Raw genomic sequence first — 26,308 nt, forward strand, 5'->3', positions numbered from 1 at the left:
TCAGCGGTGGAGTCTCCATCCCGGAGGGGTTCAGGAGATGAGGTTCTCAGAGATGGTTCAGCGGTGGAGTCTCCATCCCGGAGGGGATCAGGAGATGGGGATGGAACCGTTCCGCCTTTCGCCGTCAGAGGGCGCTCGGACACCGCTTCTCCCTCTCCTCCCTCCTCCCCCCCCGCCCCCCTCCCTCCTCCCCCCCTCCCTCCTCCCCCCTCCCTCCCGCCCACATCCGGGTCTTCGCCACTCGGGGCCGCGTTATGGGGCGGGAGCGCCGCTCGGCTGTGAGTGACTCCCCCATCCCCCCCCCCCCCAATACCACACGTGGTGCGCGGGAGGTGCCGCCCCCCCCCCCGGTCCCCCCATTTCCACTCCTCTTCCCCCGCGGCCCCCCAACTCCCAGAGCCCCCTCAGAGCCCCCCAACTCCTCACAGCTCCCCCAGAGCCCCTCAGCCCTCACACACACCCCCCTCAGAGCCCCCCAACCCTCACAGCCCCCTCAGAGCCCCCCAACCCCTCACAGCCCACTCAGAGCCCCCCAACTCCTCACAGCTCCCCCAGCGCCCCTCAGCCCTCACACACACACCCCCAGAGCCCCCCAACCCTCAGAGCCCCCCAACCCCTCACAGCCCCCTCAGAGCCCCCCAACTCCTCACAGCTCCCCCAGAGCCCCTCAGCCCTCACACACAGCCCCCTCAGAACCCCCCAACCCCTCACACCCCCCTCAGAGCCCCTCAACCCTCACAGTCGCCTCAGAGCCCCCTCAGAGCCCCTCAACCCCTCACAGCCCCCTCACAGCCCCCCAACTCCTCACACCCCCCTCAGAGCCCCCCAACCCTCACAGCCCCCTCAGAGCCCCCCAACTCCTCACACCCCCCTCAGAGCCCCCCAACCCTCACAGCCCCCTCACAGCCCCCCAACTCCTCACAGCCCCCTCAGTGCCCCCCAACTCCTCACAGCCCCCTCACAGCCCCCCAACTCCTCACAGCCCCCTCAGAGCCCCCCAACTCCTCACAGACCCCTCACAGCCCCCCAACTCCTTACAGACCCCTCACAGCCCCCTCAGAGCCCCCCAACTCCTCACAGACCCCTCACAGCCCCCCAACCCCTCACAGCCCCCTCAGAGCCCCCCAACCCCTCACAGCTCCCCCAGAGCCCCTCATTCCTCACACCCCCCTCCTCGCAGCCCCCCAATTCTCAGAGCCCCCCAAGTCCTGATCCCCCCACCCTTCATGTTCCCCCTCCTCCACAGCCCCCCAAATCCTCACAGCCCCCTCAGAGCTCCCCAACCCCTCACAGCACCCCAACTCTCAGAGCCCCTCGACCCTCACAGCCCCCCAAACCCCTGGAGACCCCCCTCTTGCAGCCCCCTAACCCCACAGCCTCCCAACACTTGGAGACCCCCAACTCTCAGAGCCCCCCAACCCCACAGCCCCCCCAACACTTGGATACCCCCAAGCCCTCCCAGCCCCCTCAGAGCCCCCCAACCTCCAGATCCCACCACCCCATGCGCCCCCCCCAACCCCCAGAGACCCCCAAGCCGAGCCCCCCAACTCCCAGAGCCCCCTCACAGCTCCTCCAGAGCCCTTCATTCCTCACACCCCCCTCCTCGCAGCCCCCCAATTCTCAGAGCCCCCCAAGTTCTGATCCCCCCATCCCTCATGTTCCCCCTCCTCCGCAGCCCCCCAACCCCTCACAGCCCCCTCACAGCCCCCCAACCCCTCACAGCCCCCCAACTCTCAGAGCCCCTCAACCCTCACAGCCCCCCAAACCCCTGGAGACCCCCCCCTTGCAGCCCCCCCAACCCCACAGCCCCCCAACACTTGGAGACTCCCAAGCCCTCCCAGCCCCCTCAGAGCCCCCCAACCCCCAGATCCCACCACCCCATGCAGCCCCCCAACCCCTGGAGACCCCTAACCTCCAGATCCCACCACCCCATGTGGCCCCCCAACCTCTGGAGACCCCCAACCTCCAGATCCCCAACTCCTCACAGCTCCCCCAGAGCCCCTCATTCCTCACACCCCCCTCCTCGCAGCCCCCCAACCCTCAGAGCCCCCCAAGTCCTGATCCCCCCACCCTTCATGTTCCCCCTCCTCCGGAGCCCCTCAACCTCTCAGAGCCCCCCAACCCCTCACAGCCCCCTCAGAGCCCCCCAAGTCCTCACAGCCCCCTCACAGCCCCCCAACCCCTCACAGCCCCCCAAACCCCTGGAGACCCCCTCCTTGCAGCCCCCCAACCCCACAGCTCCCCAACACTTGGAGCCCCCCAACCCCCAGAGCCCCCCAAGCCCTCCCAGCCCCCTCAGAGCCCCCCAACCCTCAGATCCCACCACCCCATGCGGCCCCCCCAACCCCTGGAGACCCTCAAGCCGAGCCCCCCAACTCCCAGAGCCCCCTCACAGCCCCCCAACTCCTCACAGCTCCCCCAGAGCCCTTCATTCCTCATACCCCCCTCCTCGCAGCCCCCCAATTCTCAGAGCCCCCCAAGTCCTGATCCCCCCACCCCTCATGTTCCCCCTCCTCCGCAGCTCCTCAACCTCTCAGAGCCCCCTCAGAGCCCCCCAACCCCTCAGAGCCCCCCAACCCCTCAGAGCCCCCCAACTCTCAGAGCTCCTAAACCCTCACAGCCCCCCAAACCCCTGGAGACCCCCTCCTTGCAGCCCCCCAACCCCACAGCCCCCCAACACTTGGAGACCCCCAAGCCCTCCCAGCCCCCTCAGAGCCCCCCAACCTCCAGATCCCACCACCCCATGTGGCCCCCCAAGCCCTGGAGACCCCCAACCTCCAGATCCCACCAACCCATGTGGCCCCCCAACCTCTGGAGACCCCCAACCTCCAGATCCCCAACTCCTCACAGCTCCCCCAGAGCCCCTCATTCCTCACACCCCCCTCCTTGCAGCCCCCCAACCCTCAGAGCCCCCCAAGTCCTGATCGCCCCCAGTCTCACGTTGCTCCTCCCAGAGCCCCCCGAGTCCCCCTGCCCCCCAAGTCCTGTCCGTGTCGCAGCAGGTGCAGAGCACCGGTGGCAGCAGCGCCGTCAGCAAAGCCTCGGCGGCGGCCAGGGGGTACATCCAGGACCGGTTCCTGGGGCTCCTGGCGGGTCCTGGGCGACGGCGGGCACCGCTCGTCCACCGGTGAGGGGACACGGGGGGGGACAGAGCCATCCTGGGGTCCCCCAGGACCGGGGTGGGGTGGGAGAATGCCTTCAGGTTGCATCAGGGGAGGTTTGAGTTGGATGTTGGGAGAAGTTTCTTCATGGAAAGAGTGGTGGTGGAGTCCTCATCTCTGGAGAGGTTCAAAACCATGTGGTCGTGGTACTTATAGACACAAAAAAGGACCTTAAAGATCATGGAATTGTGGAATGGTTGAGTTGGAAGGGACCTCAAAGGTCATAGAACCACGGAATTGTGGAATGGTTGAGTTGGAAGGGACCTCAAAGATCATGGAATCATGGAGATGGGGTGAGAGGGAACGGCCTCAGGTTGCACCAGGGAAGGTTTAGGTTGGACGTTAGGAGAAGTTCCTTCATGGAAAGAGTGGTGGAGCTCTGGCAGGAGCTGCCGAGAGCGGTGGTGGAATCCTCATCTCTGGAGGGGTTCAAAACCACGTGGTCGTGGTCCTTATAGACGCGAAAAGGGACCTTAAAGATCACGGAATCGTGGAATGGTTGAGTTGGAAGGGACCTCAGAGGTCATAGAACCACGGAATTGTGGAATGGTTGAGTTGGAAGGGACCTCAAAGATCATGGAATCATGGAGATGAGACGAGAGGAAACGGCCTCAGGCTGCACCAGGGAAGGTTTAGATTGGACGTCAGGAGAAGTTCTTTCATGGAAAGAGTGGTGGAGCCCTGGCAGGAGCTGCCCAGAGTGGTGGTGGAATCCTTATCTCTGGAGGGGTTCAAAACCATGTGGTTGTGGCCCTCGTGGACACGAAAAGGGACCTTAAAGATCATGGAATCGTGGAATGGTTGAGTTGGGAGGGACCTCAAAGATCATAGAATCATGGAATCGTGGAATGAGTTGGGTTGGAAAAGACCTCAAAGATCGTGGAGTTATGGAATCATGGACTGGTTTGGGTTAGGAGGAACCTCAAAGGTCGTAGAATCATGGAATTGTGGAATGGTTGAGTTGGAGAGGACCTCAAAGCTCATGGAGTTATAGAATCATGGACTGGTTTGGGTTAGGAGGAACCTCAAAGATCATAGAATCATGGAATCGTGGAATGAGTTGGGTTGGAAGGACCTCAAAGATCATAGAATCATGGAATCCTGGAATGGTTTGAGTTAGAAGGGACCTCAAAACCCATCCAGTTCCACCCCTGCCACGGGCAGGGACACCTCCCGCTGGATCAGGGCCTCCAAGCCCCATCCAACCTGGCCTTGAAGACCTCCGGGGATGGGGCATGATGAGAAGCCGTGACTTCTCCAGGCATCCTGATCCAACGGCAGCTTCCCTGGAGCACTGGAAGCCGCTCTTAAGTTCTCACTGGAGACCTTAGGAGCAACCTAAAGATGGGACAGAACCCTTGGACATCACCCCAGGCCACCTGTGAACGTGGGGTGGTTTGGTAGAAGCCACCAGAGGACAAAGGAGGTTCTGGAAGTGGTGGAACCGCGTTCCTGGAGGTGGTTACACCGCGATCTCCTCCTGCAGGGGTTACTACATCCGCGCCCGCGCCGTGGATCACTGCATCCAAGACTTCCTGCAGAAGACCCAAAGCCACCCGAGGACGCAGGTGAGTTTTCGTTGTCCCGGTGGTTTCTGCTCTGACGAGAAAAAGCCTTTGGGGCATCTTGTGGTGGGAATATCCGTTGGGATCCTTTCCCACCAGATCCAACCAGAACTGCTGTGTCTGTCCAGAAATACCTTTGAGACGACACCAAATTCTCCTCCTTCCAGATGTGGTCACTCTACAGGCGATGATATGGAATGGTTTTTTCCATCCGTGGATGCTTGGGATCCACCTGGGAGTTGAGGATGACCGTTTCTGGTCCTTTCCGTGCAGATCCTGTCTCTCGGTGCTGGCTTCGACTCCTTGTTCTTCCGGTTGAAGGACCTGGGGCTTCTACGTCGCACGGTGGTCTACGAGGTGGATTTCCCATCGGTGGCGCGCCGGAAAGCTGCTCTGATCAGAAGAACCGAGGAGTTGTCAGCGCTGCTTGGAGATATCGGAGGCGAAGGGTTGGGTATGGCATCTACAGAAGGTTTTGAAGGTACCGAGCGTTGGGAAGAAGCAAACGTAGCTTCAGCCTTTCAAACGTTGAGGTGTGACACCAGAGGAGCCGCGAGGGTGGAGATGAAAGGAAACGGTGGTCCTCTCCCGGGTTGCCCCGAGCAGCGGTGGTTGCTCCATCCCTGGAGGTGTTGAAGGTCGGGCTTGGATGGAGCTTGGAGTAACCGGCTCCGGTGGGAGGTGTCCCTGCCCATGGCGGGTGGAACTGGATGGCTTTGGAGGTCCCTTCCAACCCAACTGTTCCATGAGTCCATGAAAAGTGTGTTTGTTTTCGGAACTATTTGGAGCAATCAAGATTTCCAGGGAAGGGTTGAGGTTGGAGAAGGTCTCCAAGCTCATCCAACCCAACCCCACCGTCCCCACTCCACCCTCTCCCTCGGTCACGTGCTTTAATTTCCTCATTTTCCTCTTGATTTTCTTTATTTTCCTGCTTTTCTTACTGATTTCCCGGTTGATTTCCCTCATTTTCCGGGTTGGTTTCCCTCATTTTCCTCATTTTCCTGCTTGATTTTTCTGTTTCTTCTACAGATTTGCCTCATTTTCCTGATTTTCCTGACTTTCCTGTTGATTCTCCTGATTTTCCCTGCTGATTCCCCTAATTTTCCTGATTTTCCTTATTTTCCTGTTTATTTTCCTGCTTTTCTTGCTGAATTTCCTGGTTGATTTCCCTCATTTTCCGGGTTGGTTTGCCTCATTTTCCTGATTTTCCTGACTTTCCCGTTGATTCTCCTGATTTTCCCTGCTGATTTCCCTAATTTTCCCGATTTCTGTCTTGATTTTCCTTATTTTCCTGTTTATTTTCCTGCTTTTCTTGCTGAATTTCCTGGTTGATTTCCTTCATTTTCCGGGTTGGTTTCCCTCATTTTCCTGATTTTCCTGACTTTCCTGTTGATTCTCCTGATTTTCCCTGTTGATTTCCCCAATTTTCCCGATTTTTATCTTGATTTTCCTTATTTTCCGTTTATTTTCCTGTTTCTTTTCCTGCTGATTTTCCCGGTTGATTTTCCCCATTTTCCGGGCTGATTTTTCTGACTCTACAGTTGATTTTCCTGAATTTCCTGACTTTCCTGGTTGATTTTCCTGATTATTTTTTTCCCCGATTGATTTTCCTGACTTTCCTATTGATTCTCTTCATTCTCCTGATTTTCCCTCTGGATTTTCCCGATAGATATTAACTAATTTTCCTGCTTGATTTTTCTGACTCTACACTTGATTTTCCCGAATTTCCTGATTTTTCTCGTTGATTTTCCTTATTTTTTCCAGTTGATTTTCCTGATTTTCCTGATGATTTCCCTGGTTGATTTGCCTGAATTTCCTGGTTAATTTTCCTGACTTTCCTGTTGATTCTCCTGATTTTCCCTATTGATTTCCCTAATTTTCCCGATTTTTGTCTTGATTTTCCTTATTTTCCTGTTTATTTTCCTGTTTATTTTCTTACTGATTTTCCTGGTTGATTTCCCTCATTTTCCTGGTTGATTTCCCTCATTTTCCGGGTTGATTTCCCTCATTTTCCGGGTTGGTTTTCCTCAATTTCCTGGTCGATTCTCCTGATTTTCCGGGTTTTTTTTAGTGATTCTACAGTCGTTTCTTCCCGAATTTCCTCGTTGATCCTCGTGGTTGATTTGCCTGAATTTCCTGGTTAATTTTCCCGACTTTCCTGTTGATTCTCCTCATTTTTTTAATTGATTTTCCTGAATTTCCCGATTCTCCACGTTGATTTTCCTGACTTTCCTGTTGATTTTCCTGAATTTCCTGATTTTCCCGGTGGGTATTTGGGTTTCCTCAGTTTCCCTCCCTTCCCACCGTGGTGGGACGGATCATCTCTGTCCCGCAGGAGCCGTTGCCGGTGAGGGTTACCGACTCCTGGGGGTGGATTTATCGGAGCTGTCCCATCTGGAAAAGGCCCTGGAGGAGGCGGGATTGGACCGTGGAGTCCCCACCGTCGTCCTGGCCGAGGTGGTCCTCACCTACATGGAAACGAGCAGGTGAGCGCGGTGGTCCCGGCGGAGCGATTGCCCGGAGCGGGAAGAACCGGACGCTCCTGCCTTCGGAATAAAGCATCCGGATCCAAAGCCCTCAGCACAGGGAGGACATGGAGCTGTTGGGGTGAGGCCATGGAGATGATCCAAAGCCTGGAGAACCTCCTGGAGGACAGCCTGGGAGAGTTGGGGTTGTTCAGCCTGGAGAAGAGAAGGCTCCATGGAGACCTTGGAGCAGCTTCCGGTAGGGAAAGGGGCTCCGGCGAAGCTTCCATTGGATCTGGATACCCAGAGAAGTCAATGCCCCATCCTGGAGGTGTTGAAGGCCACGTTGGATGGGGCTCAGAGCAATGTGATCCAACGGGAGGTGTCCCTACCCATGGTGGAGGTTGGAACTGGGTGGGCTTTGAGGTTCCTTCCAACCCAAACCATCCCATGGCTCCATGTTCTTTGTAATCCCTTCCGAGCAACTCAAACCGTTCCATCGTTCCATGATTCTATGATCTTTGAGGTCCTTTCCAACCCAAACCATTCCATGATTCCATCATTCTATGATCTTTGAGGTCCTTTCCAACCCAAACCACTCCATGATTCCGTCATTCTATGATCTTTGAGGTCCTTTCCAACCCAAACCATTCCATGATTCCGTCATTCTATGATCTTCGAGGTCCCTTCCAACCCAAACCATTCCGTGATTCCATCATTCTATGATCTTTGAGGTCCCTTCCAACCAAACCATTCCATGATTCCATCATTCTATGATCTTTGAGGTCTCTGCCAACCCAAACCATTCCATGATTCCATCATTCTATGATCTTTGAGGTCCTTTCCAACCCGAACCATTCCATGATTCCATCATTCTATGATCTTTGAGGTCTCTTCCAACCCAAACCATTCCATGATTCCATCATTCTATGATCTTTGAGGTCCCTTCCAACCCGAACCATTCCATGATTCCATCATTCTATGATCTTTGAGGTCCTTTCCAACCCGAACCATTCCATGATTCCATCATTCTATGATCTTTGAGGTCCTTTCCAACCCAAACCATTCCACGATTCCATCATTCTATGATCTTTGAGGTCCTTTCCAACCCAAACCATTCCATGATTCCGTCATTCTATGATCTTTGAGGTCCCTTCCAACCCAAACCATTCCATGATTCCATCATTCTATGGTCTTTGAGGTCCCTTCCAACCCAAACCATTCCATGATTCCATCATTCTATGATCTTTGAGGTCCTTTCCAACCCAAACCATTCCATGATTCCATCATTCTATGATCTTTGAGGTCCCTTCCAACCCAAACCATTCCATGATTCCATCATTCTATGATCTTTGAGGTCCCTTCCAACCCAAACCATTCCATCGTTCCATGATTCTATGGTCTTTGAGGTCCCTTCCAACCCGAACCATTCCATGATTCCATCATTCTATGACCTTTGAGGTCCCTTCCAACCCGAACCATTCCATGATTCCGTCATTCTATGATCTTTGAGGTTCCTTCCAACCCAAACCATTCCATGATTCCATCATTCTATGATCTTTGAGGTCCCTTCCAACCCAAAACGTTTCCCGATTCCATGATTCTAAAAAGAAGGAAAAACTCAAAGGAGTGATTTTTGAGCTTTTCTGTTCTTCTCATCCTTCTCTTCATGGATGGGGAGGAGATGTCGGAGGACCCTCTGGACTTCCGTAAAGCCGTGGACGCGGTTCCCACAACATCTAAGTTGGAGAGAGAGGGATTCGATGGGTGGATAAGAAACGGATTGGATGGTCTTCATTCAAAGGGTGGTGGTCAATGGCTCAAAGTCCATGGAGATCCATGAGCAGTGGTGGCCCTCAGGGACCGGTGCTGCTCAATCTCTTTATCGGTGATATGGAGAGGGAGATGGAGGGCACCCTCAGAAGGTTTGGAGGGGACACCGAGCGGAGTGGGGCAGTGGCCACAGCGGAAGGACGGGATGGACCCAGAGGGACCCGGAGAAGTGGGGCTGGAGAACCTCAGGAGGGTCAACCAGGCCAAGGGCAAAGGTCCCACCCCTGGGTCGGGGCAATTCCTGGATTCAATCCAGGATGGATGGAGAGCAGAGAAGGAGTTGGGGCGCTGGGGAGGAGGAGCTGGAGAGGAGCCCCCCCGTGTCCTGGGCTGCACCCAGAGCAGCGTGGCCAGCAGGGAGGGACGGGATTCTGCCCCTCTGCTCCGCTCCGCGGACACCTCAGCCGGAGGGTTGGGGCACGGCCGGAATCCTCAACGCAAGGAGGAGATGGAGCTGTTGGAACGGGAACGGAGGAGGCTCCAAAGGTGATGGGAGGGCTGGAGAACCTCCCAACGAGGACAGGCTGAGAGCGTTGGGGTTGTTCAGGAGAAGAGAAGGCTCCCAGGAGACCTCAGAGGGACCTTCCAGTGCCTGAAGGGCTCCAGGAAAGCTGGAGAGGGGCTGATCCCAAAGGCTCATTGGGATGGGACGAGGGGGAATGGGGATAAACCGGAGAGGAGAAGATTTAGACTCAACCTAAGGAGGAATTCCTTCATGCTGAGGGTGGGGAGACCCTGGAAGAGGTTTCCCGGAGCAGTGGTGGTGCCCCATCCCTGGAGGGGTTCCAGGTTGGGTTGGATGGGGCTCGGAGCCCCGGATCCGGCGGGAGGTGTCCCTGCCCATGGTGGTGGTTGGAACCGGATGATCTTTAAGGTCCCTTCCACCCCAAACCATGACTAATTCCCTCTTCCCGGCAGGTCGGACGCTCTGATCCAATGGGCAGCGGAGCGTTTCTCCCAGGTTTGCTTCCTGCTCTACGAGCAGATGCACCCAGAGGACCCCTTCGGCCGCGTTATGCAGCGCCATTTCCGGCAGTTGAACTCGGCTCTTCGATCGTTGGAGACGTATCCGGAGCGTGAGGATCAGGAGAGGCGTTTCCTCCAGAGGGTGAGGATGGTGGCACCAGGGAACACGAGAAGAACAGCTCGTGTCTTCTTCTGGGGCTGAGCTCCCAAGGAACAAGAGGTGGGAGGAGAGGAAACGGCCTCAGGTTGCACCAGGGAAGGTTTAGGTTGGACGTCAGGAGAAGTTCCTTCATGGAAAGAGTGGTGGAGCTCTGGCAGAGGCTGCCCAGAGCGGCAGTGGAGTCCACATCTCTGGAGGGGTTCAAAACCACGTGATCGTGGCTCTTATAGACACAAAAAAGGACCTTAAAGATCATGGAATTGTGGAATGGTTGAGTTGGGAGGAACCTCAAAGGTCATAGAACCACGGAATTGTGGAATGGTTGAGTTGGAAGGGATCTCAAAGATCACGGAATCATGGAGATGGGATGAGAGGAAACGGCCTCAGGTTGCACCAGGGAAGGTTTAGGTTGGACGTTAGGAGAAGTTCCTTCATGGAAAGAGTGGTGGAGCCCTGGCAGGAGCTGCCGAGAGCGGTGGTGGAGTCCTCATCTCTGGAGGGGTTCAAAACCACGTGGTTGTGGCCCTTGTGGACACGAAAAGGGACCTTAAAGATCATGGAATCGTGGAATGGTTGAGTTGGAAGGGACCTCAAAGGTCATAGAACCATGGAATTGTGGAATAGTTGAGTTGGAAGGGACCTCAAAGGTCATAGAACCATGGAATTGTGGAATGGTTGAGTTGGAAGGGACCTTAAAGATCATGGAATCATGGAGCGGTTTGGGTTGGAAGGGACCTTAAAGATCATGGAATCATGGAAAGGTTTGGGTTGGAAGGGACCTTAAAGATCATGGAATCATGGAAGGGTTTGGGTCGGAAGGGACCTTAAAGATCATGGAATCATGGAGTGGTTTGGGTTGGAAGGGACCTTAAAGATCATGGAATCATGGAGTGGTTTGGGCTGGGAGGGACCTTAAAGATCATGGAATCATGGAGTGGTTTGGGTTGGAAGGGACCTTAAAGATCATGGAATCATGGAATGGTTTGGGTTGGAAGGGACCTCAAAGCCCATGCAGTTCCTGCTCCTGCCATGGACAGGGACACCTCCCACCGGATCAGGTTGCTCCAAGCCCCATCCCACGTGGCCTTCAACACCTCCAGGGATGGGGCAGCCCCGTCTTCTCTAAGCGATGTCCTCTCCAGATTCCACGCTGCTCTTGGCCCATCCCCGAAGGCTCCTAACTCAAGGTCTGGTGGTCCTCATGGGAAGCACGTCCTCTTCCAGAGGTGACTTTGAGGGACCTTCTTCCAGGGCTGGAGCGAGTGCAGCGTGGTGGACATGAACGAGTTCTTCACCACCTGCACGGCAGAAGAAGAGCAACGGAGAGTGCAGGCGTTGGAGCCCTTCGATGAATACGAGGTACCCCTTCCTTTGTCCTCAACACCCCTGACCTGACCCATCGTCTTAAAGGGTTCTTCCGACCTCAGTGATCCACGTCTGTGACCTCTGATGGTCACGGCCTGGTCCAAAAGCGGCTCAGGCAGAAGGGTTTGATGCGTCAGACCTTGATGTTGAGCTTCCAGGAAGCTCCTTGTGGAGTACCATTGGAAGGTGGTGGAAAAGCTTCTTCCTATTTCAGGTCCTCAGGGAAGAAGGCAGAAGGTTGCAAAGGGGTGGTTGGTGGCACCAAAGGTGCTGCAGATGTTAAGGTCCAAGTGTTGATTTCGACCCTTGGACCTTAACAGCTGCACCACCTTTGGTGCCACCAACCATTTCTCCTTCAAGTGAAGGAGGAATCCCCAACACAAATCCAGGTTGGGTGGAGAATGGATTGGGAAGAGCCCCGAGGAGAAAGTTTTGGAGATCTCGTGGAGGAGAAGCTCAACAGGAGCCGAGAACGTGTGCTCCACGCGGTGGGACCAGCAGGGAAGGAGGGGATTCTTCTCCTCTGCTCCGATCTGGTGAGACCAAACCTGGGCCTTGTGTCCGGCTTTGGAGTCCTCAGCACAGGAAGGACGTGGAGGTGTTGGAATGAGACCAGAGGAGGCCATGGAGATGATGTGAGGGTGAAGAACCTCCTGGAGGACAGGCTGAGAGAGTTGGGGTTCTTCATCCTGGAGAAGAGAAGGCTCCATGGAGACCTCAGAGCAGCTTCCAGTAGGGAAAGGGGCTCCAGGAGACCTGGCGAGGAGCTCTTGGGTCAGGGAGTGGTGGGACAGGACGAGGAGAATGGTTTGGAGCTGCAAGAGGAGAGATTGAGGTGAGATCTTAGGGAGAAACGTTCTCCTGTTGAGGTGGAGAGGCCCTGGAAGAGGTTGTCCAGAGCGGTGGTGGCTGTCCCATCCCTGGAGGGCTTCCAGGCCAGGTTGGATGGGGCTCGGAGCAACCGGATCTGGTGGAAATTGTCCCTGCTGGTGGCAGAGGTGGAACTGGATGGGCTTTGAGGTCCATTGTGACCTAAACCATTCCATGATTCCCTCATCTGGGTAAGCTGTGACCTCCTCGTCTCGGCACGTTACCGGAGCACCGGGACGCGTTGAGAGCTGAATCAGAAGAACCATAGTTTGAGTTGGAAGGTTCCTCCAAGCCCATCCAGTTCCGTGGGACACCTCCCACTGGATCAGGGGCTCCAAACCCCATCCAACGTGGCCTTCAACACCTCCAGGGATGGGGCGTTGACTTCTCTGGACATCCAGATCCAATGGAAGCTTCCCCGGAGCCTCTTATCCCTATTGGAAGCTGCTCGAAGGTCTCCATGGAGCCTTCTCTTCTCCAGGCTCAACAACCCCAACTCTCCCAGGCTGTCCTCCAGGAGGTTCTCCAGGCTTGGATCATCTCCGTGGCCTCCTCAGGCCTCGCTCCAACATCTCCCATGTCCTCCTTGTGCTGAGGACTCCAGAACCAAACACGGGGCTCCAGGTGGGGTCTCACCAGAGCGGAGCAGAAGGTCAGAATCTCCTCTGTGGTCCTCTCCTCCCACCACTTTGGACGCAGCCCCGGGCATGGGTGGTTTGTGGACTGCGAGAGCCACAACGTTGGGTGGTGATGAACTTCTCCTCCACCACGACCTCCAGGTCCTTCTCCCCAGCGCTGGTTCTCTTCACCCTTCCATTCTTCATCCATCCTGAGGGTCGCCCTGACCCACCCTTCACCTTCCTGAACCTCCTGAGGTCCTCACGAGCCCTTTCCCTCAAAGGTTGTCCATTACCAAGAGGCGTCTCCTTGGGGAGAACACCTCGAGCTGTAGAGGTTTGAAGGTTGAGGTGATGAAGATGTTTCTGCTCTTCACGAGACTCAACTCCTGACTTTGGCCGCTTGGGAACACCTCTGTGTTGGTCTTTGATTTGCTCCGAGGTCCTTTCCTGTTTGCGTTGAGTTTTTGAGGGCGGTTGTCTTCTCCTTCCATCCAGGAATGGCACCTGAAATGTTCTCACTACTTCGTCTTGGCTGCCTCCAAGGGGATGGAACCTCCTTGGACTCCGCTCTTGCCCACGCTGACAGGTTTGTGTCATACTGTTCTATCTCACGTGGACTTCCCTGAGGGATCTGAGGTCCTGCTGGAGGAGAAGACACTCAGCGTTCTCCTGGGAGGGCGGTCAGAGGTTGTCCAAAGAGGTTGTGCAGTCTCCATCTCTGGAGGAAGGGTTCATAGAACCATTTGGTTGGAGAAGACCTATGAGGTCATCAAGGTCAACCATTCCTGTCCGCTTCTAAATGGAGATCCTAAAGCACCGCATCTCCCCATCCTTTCAACGCCTCCAAGGATGGAGACTCCACCACCTCCGGGGGCACTTCCAGGACCTCAGAACCCTTTTGGTGAAGACATTTCTCCTGGTGGCCAATCCGGACCTGCCCTGGTGTGGCTTTGAGGTCATTCCATCTCATCCCATCGCTTGGGAGAAGAGACCACCACCCGTTTCACCACAACCTCCTTCCACGTAGAGTTGTGGGATTGTCCCCATGGACTTCCCTGAGGGATCTGAGGTCCTGCTGGAGGAGAAGACACTCGGCGTTCTCCTGGGAGGGCGGTCAGAGGTTGTCCAAAGAGGTTGTGCAGTCTCCATCTCTGGAGAAGGGTTGGAGAAGACCTATGAGATCATCAAGGTCAACCGTTCCTGTCCGCTTCTAAATGGAGATCCTAAAGCACCGCATCTCCCCATCCTTTCAACACCTCCGAGGATGGAGACTCCACCACCTCCGGGGGCACTTCCAGGACCTCAGAACCCTTTTGGTGAAGACATTTCTCCTGGTGGCCAATCCGGACCTGCCCTGGTGTGACCTTGAGGCCATTCCATCTCATCCCATCACTTGGGAGAAGAGACCACCATCCACTTCACCACAACCTCCTTCCACGTAGAGTTGTAGGATTGTCCCCATGGACTTCCCTGAGGGATCTGAGGTCCTTCTGGAGGAGAAGACACTCAGCGTTCTCCTGGGAGGGCGGTCAGAGGTTGTCCAAAGAGGTTGTGCAGTCTCCATCTCTGGAGAAGCGTTCATAGAACCATTTGGTTGGAGAAGACCTATGAGATCATCAAGGTCAACCGTTCCTGTCCGCTTCTAAATGGAGATCCTAAAGCACCGCATCTCCCCATCCTTTCAACGCCTCCAAGGATGGAGACTCCACCACCTCCGGGGGCACTTCCAGGACCTCAGAACCCTTTCGGTGAAGACATTTCTCCTGGTGGCCAATCCGGACCTGCCCTGGTGTGACCTTGAGGTCATTCCATCTCATCCCATCACTTGGGAGAAGAGACCACCACCCACTTCACCACAACCTCCTTCCACGTAGAGTTGTGGGATTGTCCCCATGGGCTCTTCCTGGTGGGAAAGGACCCGTGGTGTTGGTGGACAGTGGCTGAACATCAGCCGGTGGTGGCCCAGGTGGCCAAAAGAAGGCCACCAGCGTCCCGGCTTGGATCAGCCACGGGGTGGCCACCAGGAGCAGGGATGGGATTGTCCTCCTGGTGAGGCCCCACCTTGAATCCTGGGCTCAGTTCTGCTCTCACTCCAAGAAAGACCTTGAGGAGAGCGTCCGGAGAAGGGAACGGAGCTGGGAAGGGGTTGGAGAACCACGGAAGGGGCTGAGGGACCCGGAGGGGTTTGGTCTGGAGAAGAAGAGGCCAAAGGGAGACCTCATCGCTCTCTACAGCTCCTGGAAAGGAGGTTGTGGGGAGGTGGGTGTTGGTGTCTTCTCCTGAGGAACAAAGGATGGGATGAGAGGAACCGTCTCCAGGGGAGGGTTGGGTTGGATCCTGGGAGAAATTCCTTCCTGGAAGGAAGTGGTGAAGCCGTGGCAGAGGCTGCGAAGGACAACGGTGGAGTCCCCATCCCTGGAGGGGTTCAAAATCCACGTGGTGGGGGTGGTGAGGGTCAGCGTTTGGTGGTGGCGTTGGCACCGTTGGGTTGAGGGATAGATTGGATGACCCTCCAGGTCTTTTCCAACCTCAGTGATTCCATGGCCGTGTCCCGGTCCATGGGTTGTTCCTCCTGAGCTTCAGGATCCTCAGTTGAACTTCATGAGGTTCCTCCACCCAACGTTCCGCCTTCAGGACGCGGTTCTCTGGTGGGGTTGAGGGATAGACTCGATGACCCTCGAGATCTTTTCCCACCTTAATGATTCCATGACCGTGTCCTGGTCCATGGGTTGTTCCTCCTGAGCTTCAGGATCCTCCCCATTGGTTGAACTTCATGAGGTTCCTCCCACCCAACATTCCACCTTCAGGACGCGGTTCTCTGGTGGGATTGGGTTGATGGATGGACTCAATGACCCTCCAGGTCTTTTCCAACCTCACTGATTCCATGACCGTGTCCCGGTCCATGGGTTGTTCCTCCTGAGCTGTAGGATCCTCCCCATTGGTTGAACTTCATGAGGTTCCTCCCATGAGGTTCCTCCACCCAACATTCCGCCTTCAGGACGTGGTTCTCTGGTGGGATTGGGTTGATGGATGGACTCAATGACCCTCGAGGGCTTTTCCCACCTTAATGACTCCATGACCGTGTCCTGGTCCACGGGTTGTTCCTCGTGAGCTTCAGGATCCTCCTTGTTCCTTGGTTGAACTTCATGAGGTTCTTCCCTTGAGGTTCCTCCACCCAACATTCCACCTTCAGGACGCGGTTCTCTGGTGGCGTTGGCACCGTTGGGCTGAAGGTTGGACTCGATGACCCTCGAGGTCTTCTCCAACCTCAATGAGTCCACGATTCTCTCTTAACTCTCCTCGAAAGCCCAACCAGATGTGTCCATCCCTCATTTCAGACGGTGCCGTCGGTTCCTCTCTGTGTTGAGGCCGTTGGTTGATCTTTGCCTTCCAGGTTCTCCTCACCATGGTCCCACCAGGGTGGTTGGAAGCGTCCCAGCAGCCGCGTGTGCCTCCAACCCCGACAGCCTCGGCCTGAGGCGCTACGGCCACCGCTCCGTTCTTCTGAAACCCGACGTGGTCCTCACCACCGGAGGCTTCGGAGAAGACGATGGACAGCACTGCCGCGTGAGGACATTCCACGTCCTGGTGAAGAGAGAGGGTGGTTGGAGAGCCGGTGGGGTGAGACAGGAGACGCCGGACACGAGGTGGGGTGAGTTCCGATCCCGGTGGGAAGTGGAAGGAGACGTTCTTGGGCCAACTGTGAAATGACATCTGGGAAAGAGATGGATCTGGAGAACCTGGATCCATGGGTGGAGGGCAGGAAGGGTCTGCAGAGGGATCTGGAGAACCTGGATCCATGGATGGAGGGCAGGAAGGGTCTGCAGAGAGATCTGGAGAACCTGGATCCATGGGTGGAGGGCAGGAAGGGTCTGCAGAGGGATGTGGAGAACCTGGATCCATGGATGGAGGGCAGGAAGGGTCTGCAGAGGGATCTGGAGAACCTGGATCCATGGATGGAGGGCAGGAAGGGTCTGCAGAGGGATCTGGAGAACCTGGATCCATGGGTGGAGGGCAGGAAGGGTCTGCAGAGGGATGTGGAGAACCTGGATCCATGGATGGAGGGCAGGAAGGGTCTGCAGAGGGATGTGGAGAACCTGGATCCATGGGTGGAGGGCAGGAAGGGTCTGCAGAGGGATCTGGAGAACCTGGATCCATGGATGGAGGGCAGGAAGGGTCTGCAGAGGGATCTGGAGAACCTGGATCCATGGATGGAGGGCAGGAAGGGTCTGCAGAGGGATCTGGAGAACCTGGATCCATGGATGGAGGGCAGGAAGGGTCTGCAGAGGGATCTGGAGAACCTGGATCCATGGATGGAGGGCAGGAAGGGTCTGCAGAGGGGTCTGGAGAACCTGGATCCATGGATGGAGGGCAGGAAGGGTCTGCAGAGGGATGTGGAGAACCTGGATCCATGGATGGAGGGCAGGAAGGGTCTGCAGAGGGATCTGGAGAACCTGGATCCATGGATGGAGGGCAGGAAGGGTCTGCAGAGGGATCTGGAGAACCTGGATCCATGGGTGGAGGGCAGGAAGGGTCTGCAGAGGGATCTGGAGAACCTGGATCCATGGGTGGAGGTCAGGACTCAATGATCTCAAAGGTCTTTTCCAACCTCCCCGATTCTGTGGTTCCATGAATTCCATGGGAAGAGGCTGAGTGGGAGCGTTGTCCCCGCAGGGGAGCGGTTGTACCACACCGCGTTGTGTCTCTCCGACGATGTGGTCCTCCTGGTGGGAGGTCGAACATCTCCCTCGAGCTCCGGTGTGGCAACGGTGTGGCTGAAGGTCTCCGGGACCTCTGCGGAATGGGACGCGGCGGAGGTGACGGTGGAGCCTGTGGACCTCCCGGCGGTGGCTGAGCCGCCTTCTCACCGGTGGAGACACAGCGCAACCCAAGTGACCTTCCAAGGTGAAAGAAACACCTCCAGAAGAGCAGAAAGGGCCGTAGGAATGGAAATTGGGGGATGGAGGAGGTCTTCTCCTCCGGATGGTGAGGTCCGAAACACAAATTGGTGTGGAATAACCGTCATTTTGATGTCCTGGAGGTTCTGGTGGTGTTTCAACGAGCGGGAACTGAGCTGTCGGTGGAGGAGAAGCTCAACGGGAGCCGACAACGTCCGCTCACGGCCCAGAAACCCTCTCGTGTCCTCTGGGTTGAAGCCAAAGCTGTGGGACCAGCAGGGATGGAGGTGGTTCTTCTCTGCTTCCATCTGTGGAGACCCACCTGGAGTCCTGGGTCCGGTTCTGGAGGCCTCAACGCAGGAAGAACGTGGAGCTGTTGGAACGAGGCCTGAGGAGGCCACGGAGATGATCCGAGGGCTGAAGAACCTCCTGGAGGACAGGCTGAGAGGGTTGGGGTTGTTCATCCTGGAGAAGAGAAGGTTCCATGGAGACCTTAGAGAAGCTTCCGGTAGGGAAAGGGACTCCAGGAGAGCTGTGGAGGGGCTCTTGGTCAGGGAGTGGTGGGATGGGATGAGGAGAGCAGTTTTGAGCTGCAAGAGGGGAGATTGAGGTGAGCTCATAAGGAGAAGATCCATCCCTTCAGGGATGGGGCAGCCACATCTTCTCTGGCCACCAGGATCCGGTGGAAGCTTCCCTGGAGTCCCTTTCCATACTGGAAGCTGCTCTGAGGTCTCCATGGAGCCTTCTCTTCTCCAAGCTGGACAACCCATTCTCAGCCTATTGTCCTACATGAGGTTCTCCACCCTCACATCATCTCCGTGGTCTCCTCTGTCCTCCTTCCAACAGCTCCACGTCCTTCCTGTGCTGAGGACGTTGTCGGCTGAAGTTGAGCTTCTCCTCCACAAAGTCCTTCTCAGGGCTTCTCCCCACGCGTCCACCCTCCAGGGATGATCTTGGAGGTCTTTTCCAACCTCAATGGGTTCCATCTTGGACAGCTTCCCTTCTCTCGTGATGTTCCAAACCCTACCAACGCCTTTCTCCTGGTTGTCCTTTCCCGTAGGCGAGAACTTCCTGTTCCTCTACGGTGGTCGCTCCGCTACAGAGCCCGTGTTGGGGGATTGGTGTTTCCTGCGCATTCCAGAACTTTCCTACACTGTGGTAAGAACTTTGGAGTCCCCTTCTCCTCGCTTGGAAGCCCACGGGAAGTCACCCTCCACAGGGCTTGGAGTCAGAGTTGACTTCTCTTTCACGGAGTTGAGGCTTCCCAGGAAGGATGAGGTTGGAAGGAACATCTTGAGATCATCTCGCGAAGGACCTTTGAGGTCCCTTCCAACCCAAACCATTCCATGATTCCATGATCTTTAAGGTCCCTTCCAACCCAAACCTCTCCATGATTCCATGACCTTTAAGGTCCCTTCCAACCCAAACCACTCCATGATTCCATGACCTTTAAGGTCCCTTCCAACCCAAACCACTCCATGATTCCATGATCTTTAAGGTCACTTCCAACCCAAACCGCTCCATGATTCCATGATCTTTAAGGTCCCTTCCAGCCCAAACCACTCCGTGATTCCATGATCTTTAAGGTCCCTTCCAGCCCAAACCACTCCATGATTCCATGATCTTTAAGGTCCCTTCCAGCCCAAACCCTTCCATGATTCCATGATCTTTAAGGTCACTTCCAACCCAAACCTCTCCATGATTCCATGATCTTTAAGGTCCCTTCCAGCCCAAACCACTCCGTGATTCCATGATCTTTAAGGTCCCTTCCAGCCCAAACCACTCCATGATTCCATGATCTTTGAGGTCCCTTCCAACCCAAACCTCTCCATGATTCCATGACCTTTAAGGTCCCTTCCAACCCAAACCACTCCATGATTCCATGATCTTTAAGGTCCCTTCCAGCCCAAACCTCTCCATGATTCCATGATCTTTAAGGTCCCTTCCAACCCAAACCATTCCATGATTCCATGATCTTTAAGGTCCCTTCCAACCCAAACCTCTCTATGATTCCATGATCTTTAAGGTCCCTTCCAACCCAAACCTCTCCATGATTCCATGATCTTTAAGGTCCCTTCCAACCCAAACCGCTCCATGATTCCACCATGATCCTTAAGGTCCCTTCCAACCCAATCCTCTCCATTTCTCTCCTGTTTTCCCAGATCCCGGTGGAGGGTGCGGTGCCCGAACGCCGTCACTCGCACGGAGCGTGTGCTTGGGAAGGAGGAGCTGTGATCGTAGGAGGCCTCGGAGCCGACGAGAAGCCCTTGGGGTCACTCTTCCTCCTGAGGGAGCTTCAACGCGGCTTTGGGTGGCAACCAATGGAGACGCACCCTCCTCTGGTGCCGAGGTGAGCAGAAGGCCTTCAGCGGAGAGGCAGAGAATGCTTTGGGGTGGAAGGGACCTTAAAGATCACCCGGTTCCAACCACCACCATGGGCAGGGACACCTCCCGCCGGATCCGGGGCTCCGAGCCCCATCCAACCCAACCTGGAACCCCTCCAGGGATGGGGCACCACCACTGCTCCGGGAAACCTCTTCCAGGGTCTCCCCACCCTCATGGGGAAGAAATTCCTCCTTAGGTTGAGTCTAAACCTTCTCCTCTCCGGTTTATCCCCGTTCCCCCTCGTCCCATCCCAATGAGCCTTTGGGATCAGCCCCTCTCCAGCTTTCCTGGAGCCCTTCAGGCACCGGAAGGTCCCTCTGAGGTCTCCTGGGAGCCTTCTCTTCTCCTGAACAACCCCAACGCTCTCAGCCTGTCCTCGTCGGGAGGTTCTCCAGCCCTCCCATCACCTTTGGAGCCTCCTCCGTTCCCGTTCCAACAGCTCCATCTCCTCCTTGCGTTGAGGATTCCGGCCGTGCCCCAACCCTCCGGCTGAGGTGTCCGCGGAGCGGAGCAGAGGGGCAGAATCCCGTCCCTCCCTGCTGGCCACGCTGCTCTGGGTGCAGCCCAGGACACGGGGGGGCTCCTCTCCAGCTCCTCCTCCCCAGCGCCCCAACTCCTTCTCTGCTCTCCATCCATCCTGGATTGAACCCAGGAATTGCCCCGACCCAGGGGTGGGACCTTTGCCCTTGGCCTGGTTGACCCTCCTGAGGTTCTCCAGCCCCACTTCTCCGGGTCCCTCTGGATCCATCCCGTCCTTCCGCTGTGGCCACTGCCCCACTCCACTCGGTGTCCCCTCCAAACCTTCTGAGGGTGCCCTCCATCTCCCTCTCCGTATCACCGATAAAGAGATTGAGCAGCTCCGGTCCCTGAGGGCCACCACTGCTCATGGATCTCCATGGACTTTGAGCCATTGACCACCACCCTTTGAATGAAGACCATCCAATCCGTTTCTTATCCACCCATCGAATCCCTCTCTCTCCAATTCAGACGTTGTGGGAACCGCGTCCACGGCTTTAGGGCAGTCGGGATGGATCCCATCCGTAGGTTTCTCCGTGTCCACTGCTGTGGTCACCCCAGCAGAGAAAGCCCCAAGTTGGTCCTACAGGGTTTGCCCATGGTGGAGCCGTTAATCACCTCCTTCATCTCCAACCTCTCTTCACCTCCTGCTTCTGCTGATGGGGTTGGACCCCTCCTGGACCTCTCAGATATTCCCACACGGCACACGTGCACGATGGAAAGCTTCTCCTCGTTGGCGGAGTGTGGCTTCGTTCCTCCTCCGTGCCGGGAGTCACCGTCGTTGACTTAACGACCGGGCTCTGCTTGGACTACACCATCGATGTGGTGAGTACCACGACTGTCCTTCCATGGTGAGCAGCGTTGGGTGAATCATGGGATGGTTTGGGTTGGAAGGGACCTCAAAGGTCCACCCAGTTCCAACCACCGCCGTGGAGCAGCTCTTGGAGTCATGGGATGGTTTGGGTTGGAAGGGACCTCAAAGGTGCACCGAGTTCCAACCACCACCATGGACCAACCCTTGGAGTCATGGGATGGTTTGGGTTGGAAGGGACCTCAAAGCCCATCCAGATCCAACCTCCACCATGGAGCAGCTCTTGGAGTCATGGGATGCTTTGGGTTGGAAGGGCCCTCAAAGCCCACCCAGTTCCAACCACCACCATGGAGCAGCTCTTGGAGTCATGGGATGCTTTGGGTTGGAAGGGCCCTCAAAGCCCACCCAGTTTCAACCACCACCATGGAGCAGCTCTTGGAGTCATGGGATGGTTTGGGTTGGAAGGGACCTCAAAGCCCATCCCGTTCCAACCACCACCATGGAGCAGCTCTTGGAGTCATGGGATGGTTGGGGTTGGAAGGGACCTCAAAGGTCCACCCAGTTCCAACCCCCACCATGGAGAAGCTCTTGGAGTCATGGGATGGTTTGGGTTGGAAGGGACCTCAAAGGCCACTCAGTTCCAACCACCACCATGGAACAGCTCTTGGAGTCATGGGATGGGTTGGGTTGGAAGGGCCCTCAAAGCCCACCCAGTTCCAACCACCACCATGGAGCAGCTCTTGGAGTCATGGAATGGTTTGGGTTGGAAGGGACCTCAAAGCCCACCCAGATCCAACCTCCACCATGGAGCAGCTCTTGGAGTCATGGGATGGTTTGGGTTGGAAGGGACCTCAAAGGTGCACCGAGTTCCAACCACCACCATGGAGCAGCTCTTGGAGTCATGGGATGGTTTGGGTTGGAAGGGACCTCAAAGGTCCACCCAGTTCCAACCACCGCCATGGAGCAGCTCTTGGAGTCATGGGATGGTTTGGGTTGGAAGGGCCCTCAAAGCCCACCCAGTTCCAACCACCACCATGGACCAACCCTTGGAGTCATGGGATGGTTTGGGTTGGAAGGGACCTCAAAGCCCACCCAGTTCCAACCACCACCATGGAGCAGCTCTTGGAGTCATGGGATGGTTTGGGTTGGAAGGGACCTCAAAGCCCACCCAGTTCCAACCACCACCATGGAGCAGCTCTTGGAGTCATGGGATGGTTTGGGTTGGAAGGGCCCTCAAAGCCCACCCAGTTCCAACCACCACCATGGAGCAGCTGTTGGAGTCATGGGATGGGTTGGGTTGGAAGGGACCTCAAAGGTCCACCCAGTTCCAACCACCACCATGGAGCAGCTGTTGGAGTCATGGGATGGTTTGGGTTGGAAGGGACCTCAAAGCCCACTCAGTTCCAACCACCACCATGGAGCAGCTCTTGGAGTCGTGGGATGGTTTGGGTTGGAAGGGACCTCAAAGCCCACCCAGTTCCAACCACCGCCATGGAGCAGCTCTTGGAGTCATGGGATGGTTTGGGTTGGAAGGGCCCTCAAAGCCCTTGAGGTCCTGTGTCTTCCAAATCCTCTTTCCTTCTTCAGGAGCCCCTGGAGTGGCCGTTGATGCTCCACAACCACAGCAGTGTTCTTCTGCCCGATGAGAAGGAGCTGTTGGTTCTTGGCGGTGGTGGGAACTGCTTCTCCTTCGGGACACACCTCAACTCAGAACCCGTCTTGTTGGACCTCAACAGCATCTTAACCACCCCTTGACCGGGACAACGCGGTGACGGAACCGCGTTGCTGTGCTCTGGTGGGACCTCCCTTCTCTTGTAGAACCTCAACCTTCTTCCACAGAGGTTTGGGATCCAGAAGGGGTTTGTGAAGGTGGGATTGGGGGAGGCAGTTCCCACCAGGGGTTGTCCTCCTCTTCCGTCTCGTGTCTCCTCGTCCATTTTTGAGCTCCTCTCGGTGCTGCTGTAAATAAAGTGTCTCCAAAGAAACTCCGTGGTGAGAACGTAGAATCACGAAGTCACGGAATCGGGAAGGTTGGAGAAGCTCTCCGAGCTCATCCAGATGTCCAACCGTCGGCCCAACCCCACCGTGTCCCCAGGGGCCATGGATCCATCCTGGCCAGATCCCTCTGCAGACCCTTCCTGCCCTCCATCCATGGATCCATCCTGGCCAGATCCCTTTGCAGACCCTTCCTGCCCTCCATCCATGGATCCAGGTTCTCCAGATCCCTCTGCAGACCCTTCCTGCCCTCCATCCATGGATCCAGGTTCTCCAGATCCCTCTGCAGACCCTTCCTGCCCTCCATCCATGGATCCAGGTTCTCCAGATCCCTCTGCAGACCCTTCCTGCCCTCCATCCATGGATCCATCCTGGCCAGATCCCTCTGCAGACCCTTCCTGCCCTCCATCCATGGATCCAGGTTCTCCACATCCCTCTGCAGACCCTTCCTGCCCTCCACCCATGGATCCAGGTTCTCCAGATCCCTCTGCAGACCCTTCCTGCCCTCCATCCATGGATCCAGGTTCTCCAGATCCCTCTGCAGACCCTTCCTGCCCTCCATCCATGGATCCAGGTTCTCCAGATCCCTCTGCAGACCCTTCCTGCCTCCATCCATGGATCCAGGTTCTCCAGATCCCTCTGCAGACCCTTCCTGCCCTCCATCCATGGATCCAGGTTCTCCACATCCCTCTGCAGACCCTTCCTGCCCTCCATCCATGGATCCAGGTTCTCCACATCCTCGTGCTCCGCTGTGGGGATCCGCTCGGCAGCTCCGGATCCCACGTCAGCTCCCGGAGGACCTGGAAAAGCCCTCAGCCAAGGGGATTTATCCCAGGGGAATTCCTTGGAAGGCCATCTGGGGACATCCAAACGTGGCGGGAGGTGGGAATTGGATCCGCTCCCGACCTTCAGCCCAGTGCTATAAAAAGAAGGATTTATCCACTCACCGCCTGTCCCGGACGCCGGGAGCAGGATCCGACCCCGCTGGAGGCGACGCTTCCGCCTGGGAATTCCAGGGGGTTTCATCCAGGTTGGAGATTGGGAATTAGGGGGGGGGTGGGGGTGGGACGGGGGCCGAGCGCCGTTGGTGCTCCGTAGGGGGCTTCGATCCAATCTGTTCGGATTGGGGGTGACGGCACCGGAGGGAGAGGGGTGGTTGGGGTGTTGGATCCAGGGGGAAGGGATGGATCCATGGGGAAGGGATGGATCCAGAGGGAAGGGATGGATCCAGAGGGAAGGGTTGGACCCAGAGGGAAGGGATGGATCCAGAGGGAAGGGTTGGACCCAGAGGGAAGGGATGGATCCAGAGGGAAGGGATGGATCCAGAGGGAAGGGATGGATCCAGAGGGGAAGGGATGGATCCAGAGGGAAGGGATGGATCCAGAGGGAAGGGATGGATCCAGGGGGAAGGGATGGATCCAGAGGGAAGAGATGGATCCAGAGGGAAGGGATGGATCCAGGGGGAAGGGATGGATCCAGAGGGAAGGGATGGACTCAAAGGGAAGGGATGGATCCAGGGGGAAGGGATGGATCCAGAGGGAAGGGATGGACTCAGGGAGAAGGGATGGATCCAGAGGGAAGGAATGGACTCAAAGGGAAGGGATGGATCCAGAGGGAAGGGATGGATCCAGAGGGAAGAGATGGACCCAGGGGGAAGGGATGGATCCAGAGGGAAGGGATGGATCCAGAGGGAAGGGATGGACTCAGGGGGTTGGGATGGATCCAGAGGGAAGGGATGGATCCAGAGGGAAGGGATGGATTCAGAGGGTTGGGAGGGATCCAGAGGGAAGGGATGGACTCAAAGGGAAGGGATGGATCCAGGGGGAAGGGATGAACCCGGGGGAAGGGATGGATCCAGAGGGGAGGGATGGACTCAGGGGGAAGGGATGGATCCAGAGGGAAGGGATGGATCCAGAGGGAAGGGATGGACCCAGGGGGAAGGGATGGATCCAGAGGGAAGGGATGGACTCAAAGGGAAGGGATGGACTCAGGGGGAAGGGATGGATCCAGGAGGAAGGGACGGATCCAGAGGGAAGGGATGGATCCAGAGCGAAGGGATGGACCCAGAGGGAAGGGATAGATCCAGAGGGAAGGGATGGATCCAAAGGGAAGGGACGGTTTCAGGGGGATGGGATGGATCCAGAGGGAAGAGATGGACCCAGAGGGAAGGGATGGATCCAGAGGGGAGGGATGGATCCAGAGGGAAGGGATGGATCCAGAGGGAAGGGATGGATTCAGAGGGAAGGGATGGACCCAGAGGGAAGAGATGGATCCAGGGGGAAGGGATGGATCCAGAGGGAAGGGATGGATCCAGGGGGAAGGGATGGATCCAGAGGGAAGGGATGGATCCAGGGGGAAGGGATGGATCCAGAGGGAAGGGATGGATCCAGGGGGACGGGATGGATCCATAGGGAAGGAATGGATCCAGAGGGAAGGGATGGATCCAGGGGGAAGAGATGGATCCAAAGGGAAGGGATGAATCCAGAGGGAAGAGATGGATCCAAAGGGAAGGGATGAATCCAGAGGGAAGGGATGGATCCAGGGGGAAGGGATGGATCCAGAGGGAAGGGATGGATCCGGGGGAAGGGATGGATCCATAGGGAAGGAATGGATCCAGAGGGAAGGGATGGATCCAGAGGGAAGGGATGGACCCAGAGGGAAGGGATGAATCCAGAGGGAAGAGATGGATCCAAAGGGA

The 26,308-nt window shown here is 56.4% G+C and overlaps 1 protein-coding gene across 4 annotated transcripts; it reads left to right on the forward strand.

Annotated features, from left to right (window-relative positions):
• Nucleotides 1–225: 225 nt before the first annotated feature.
• Nucleotides 226–23,816, forward strand: LCMT2 (leucine carboxyl methyltransferase 2). Of its 4 annotated transcripts, none has more exons than XM_054072915.1 (14): nt 226–278; nt 3,003–3,127; nt 4,648–4,729; nt 5,000–5,207; nt 7,062–7,212; nt 9,943–10,132; nt 11,402–11,509; nt 13,501–13,591; nt 16,400–16,657; nt 17,680–17,910; nt 18,964–19,061; nt 20,066–20,253; nt 21,494–21,629; nt 23,203–23,812. In XM_054072915.1, exons 1-14 carry the CDS (start codon nt 255–257, stop codon nt 23,368–23,370), a joined length of 2,058 nt encoding a protein of 685 aa, XP_053928890.1. In that variant the 5' UTR covers nt 226–254; the 3' UTR covers nt 23,371–23,812. The 4 variants fall into 4 exon arrangements, 3 of the variants coding, with proteins under 3 accessions (XP_053928890.1, XP_053928899.1, XP_053928882.1); XM_054072924.1 differs by having other exon boundaries at nt 239–278; nt 3,000–3,127; nt 5,000–5,180; nt 23,203–23,816; XM_054072907.1 differs by having other exon boundaries at nt 239–278; nt 3,000–3,127.
• Nucleotides 23,817–26,308: the final 2,492 nt, after the last annotated feature.

Source organism: Cuculus canorus, chromosome 1 (assembly GCF_017976375.1).
Source record: "Cuculus canorus isolate bCucCan1 chromosome 1, bCucCan1.pri, whole genome shotgun sequence".
Classification (NCBI taxonomy): domain Eukaryota; kingdom Metazoa; phylum Chordata; class Aves; order Cuculiformes; family Cuculidae; genus Cuculus; species Cuculus canorus.

Bases quoted from the DNA above. Each gene is read 5' to 3' on its own strand.
- LCMT2 (XM_054072907.1), top strand. From the start codon at position 255: ATGGGGCGGGAGCGCCGCTCGGCT. The intron at 4,730-4,999 runs GTGAGTTTTCGT...CTTTCCGTGCAG, and splicing joins AAAGCCACCCGAGGACGCAG to ATCCTGTCTCTCGGTGCTGG. The intron at 16,658-17,679 runs GTGAGTTCCGAT...TTGTCCCCGCAG, and splicing joins GACGCCGGACACGAGGTGGG to GGGAGCGGTTGTACCACACC.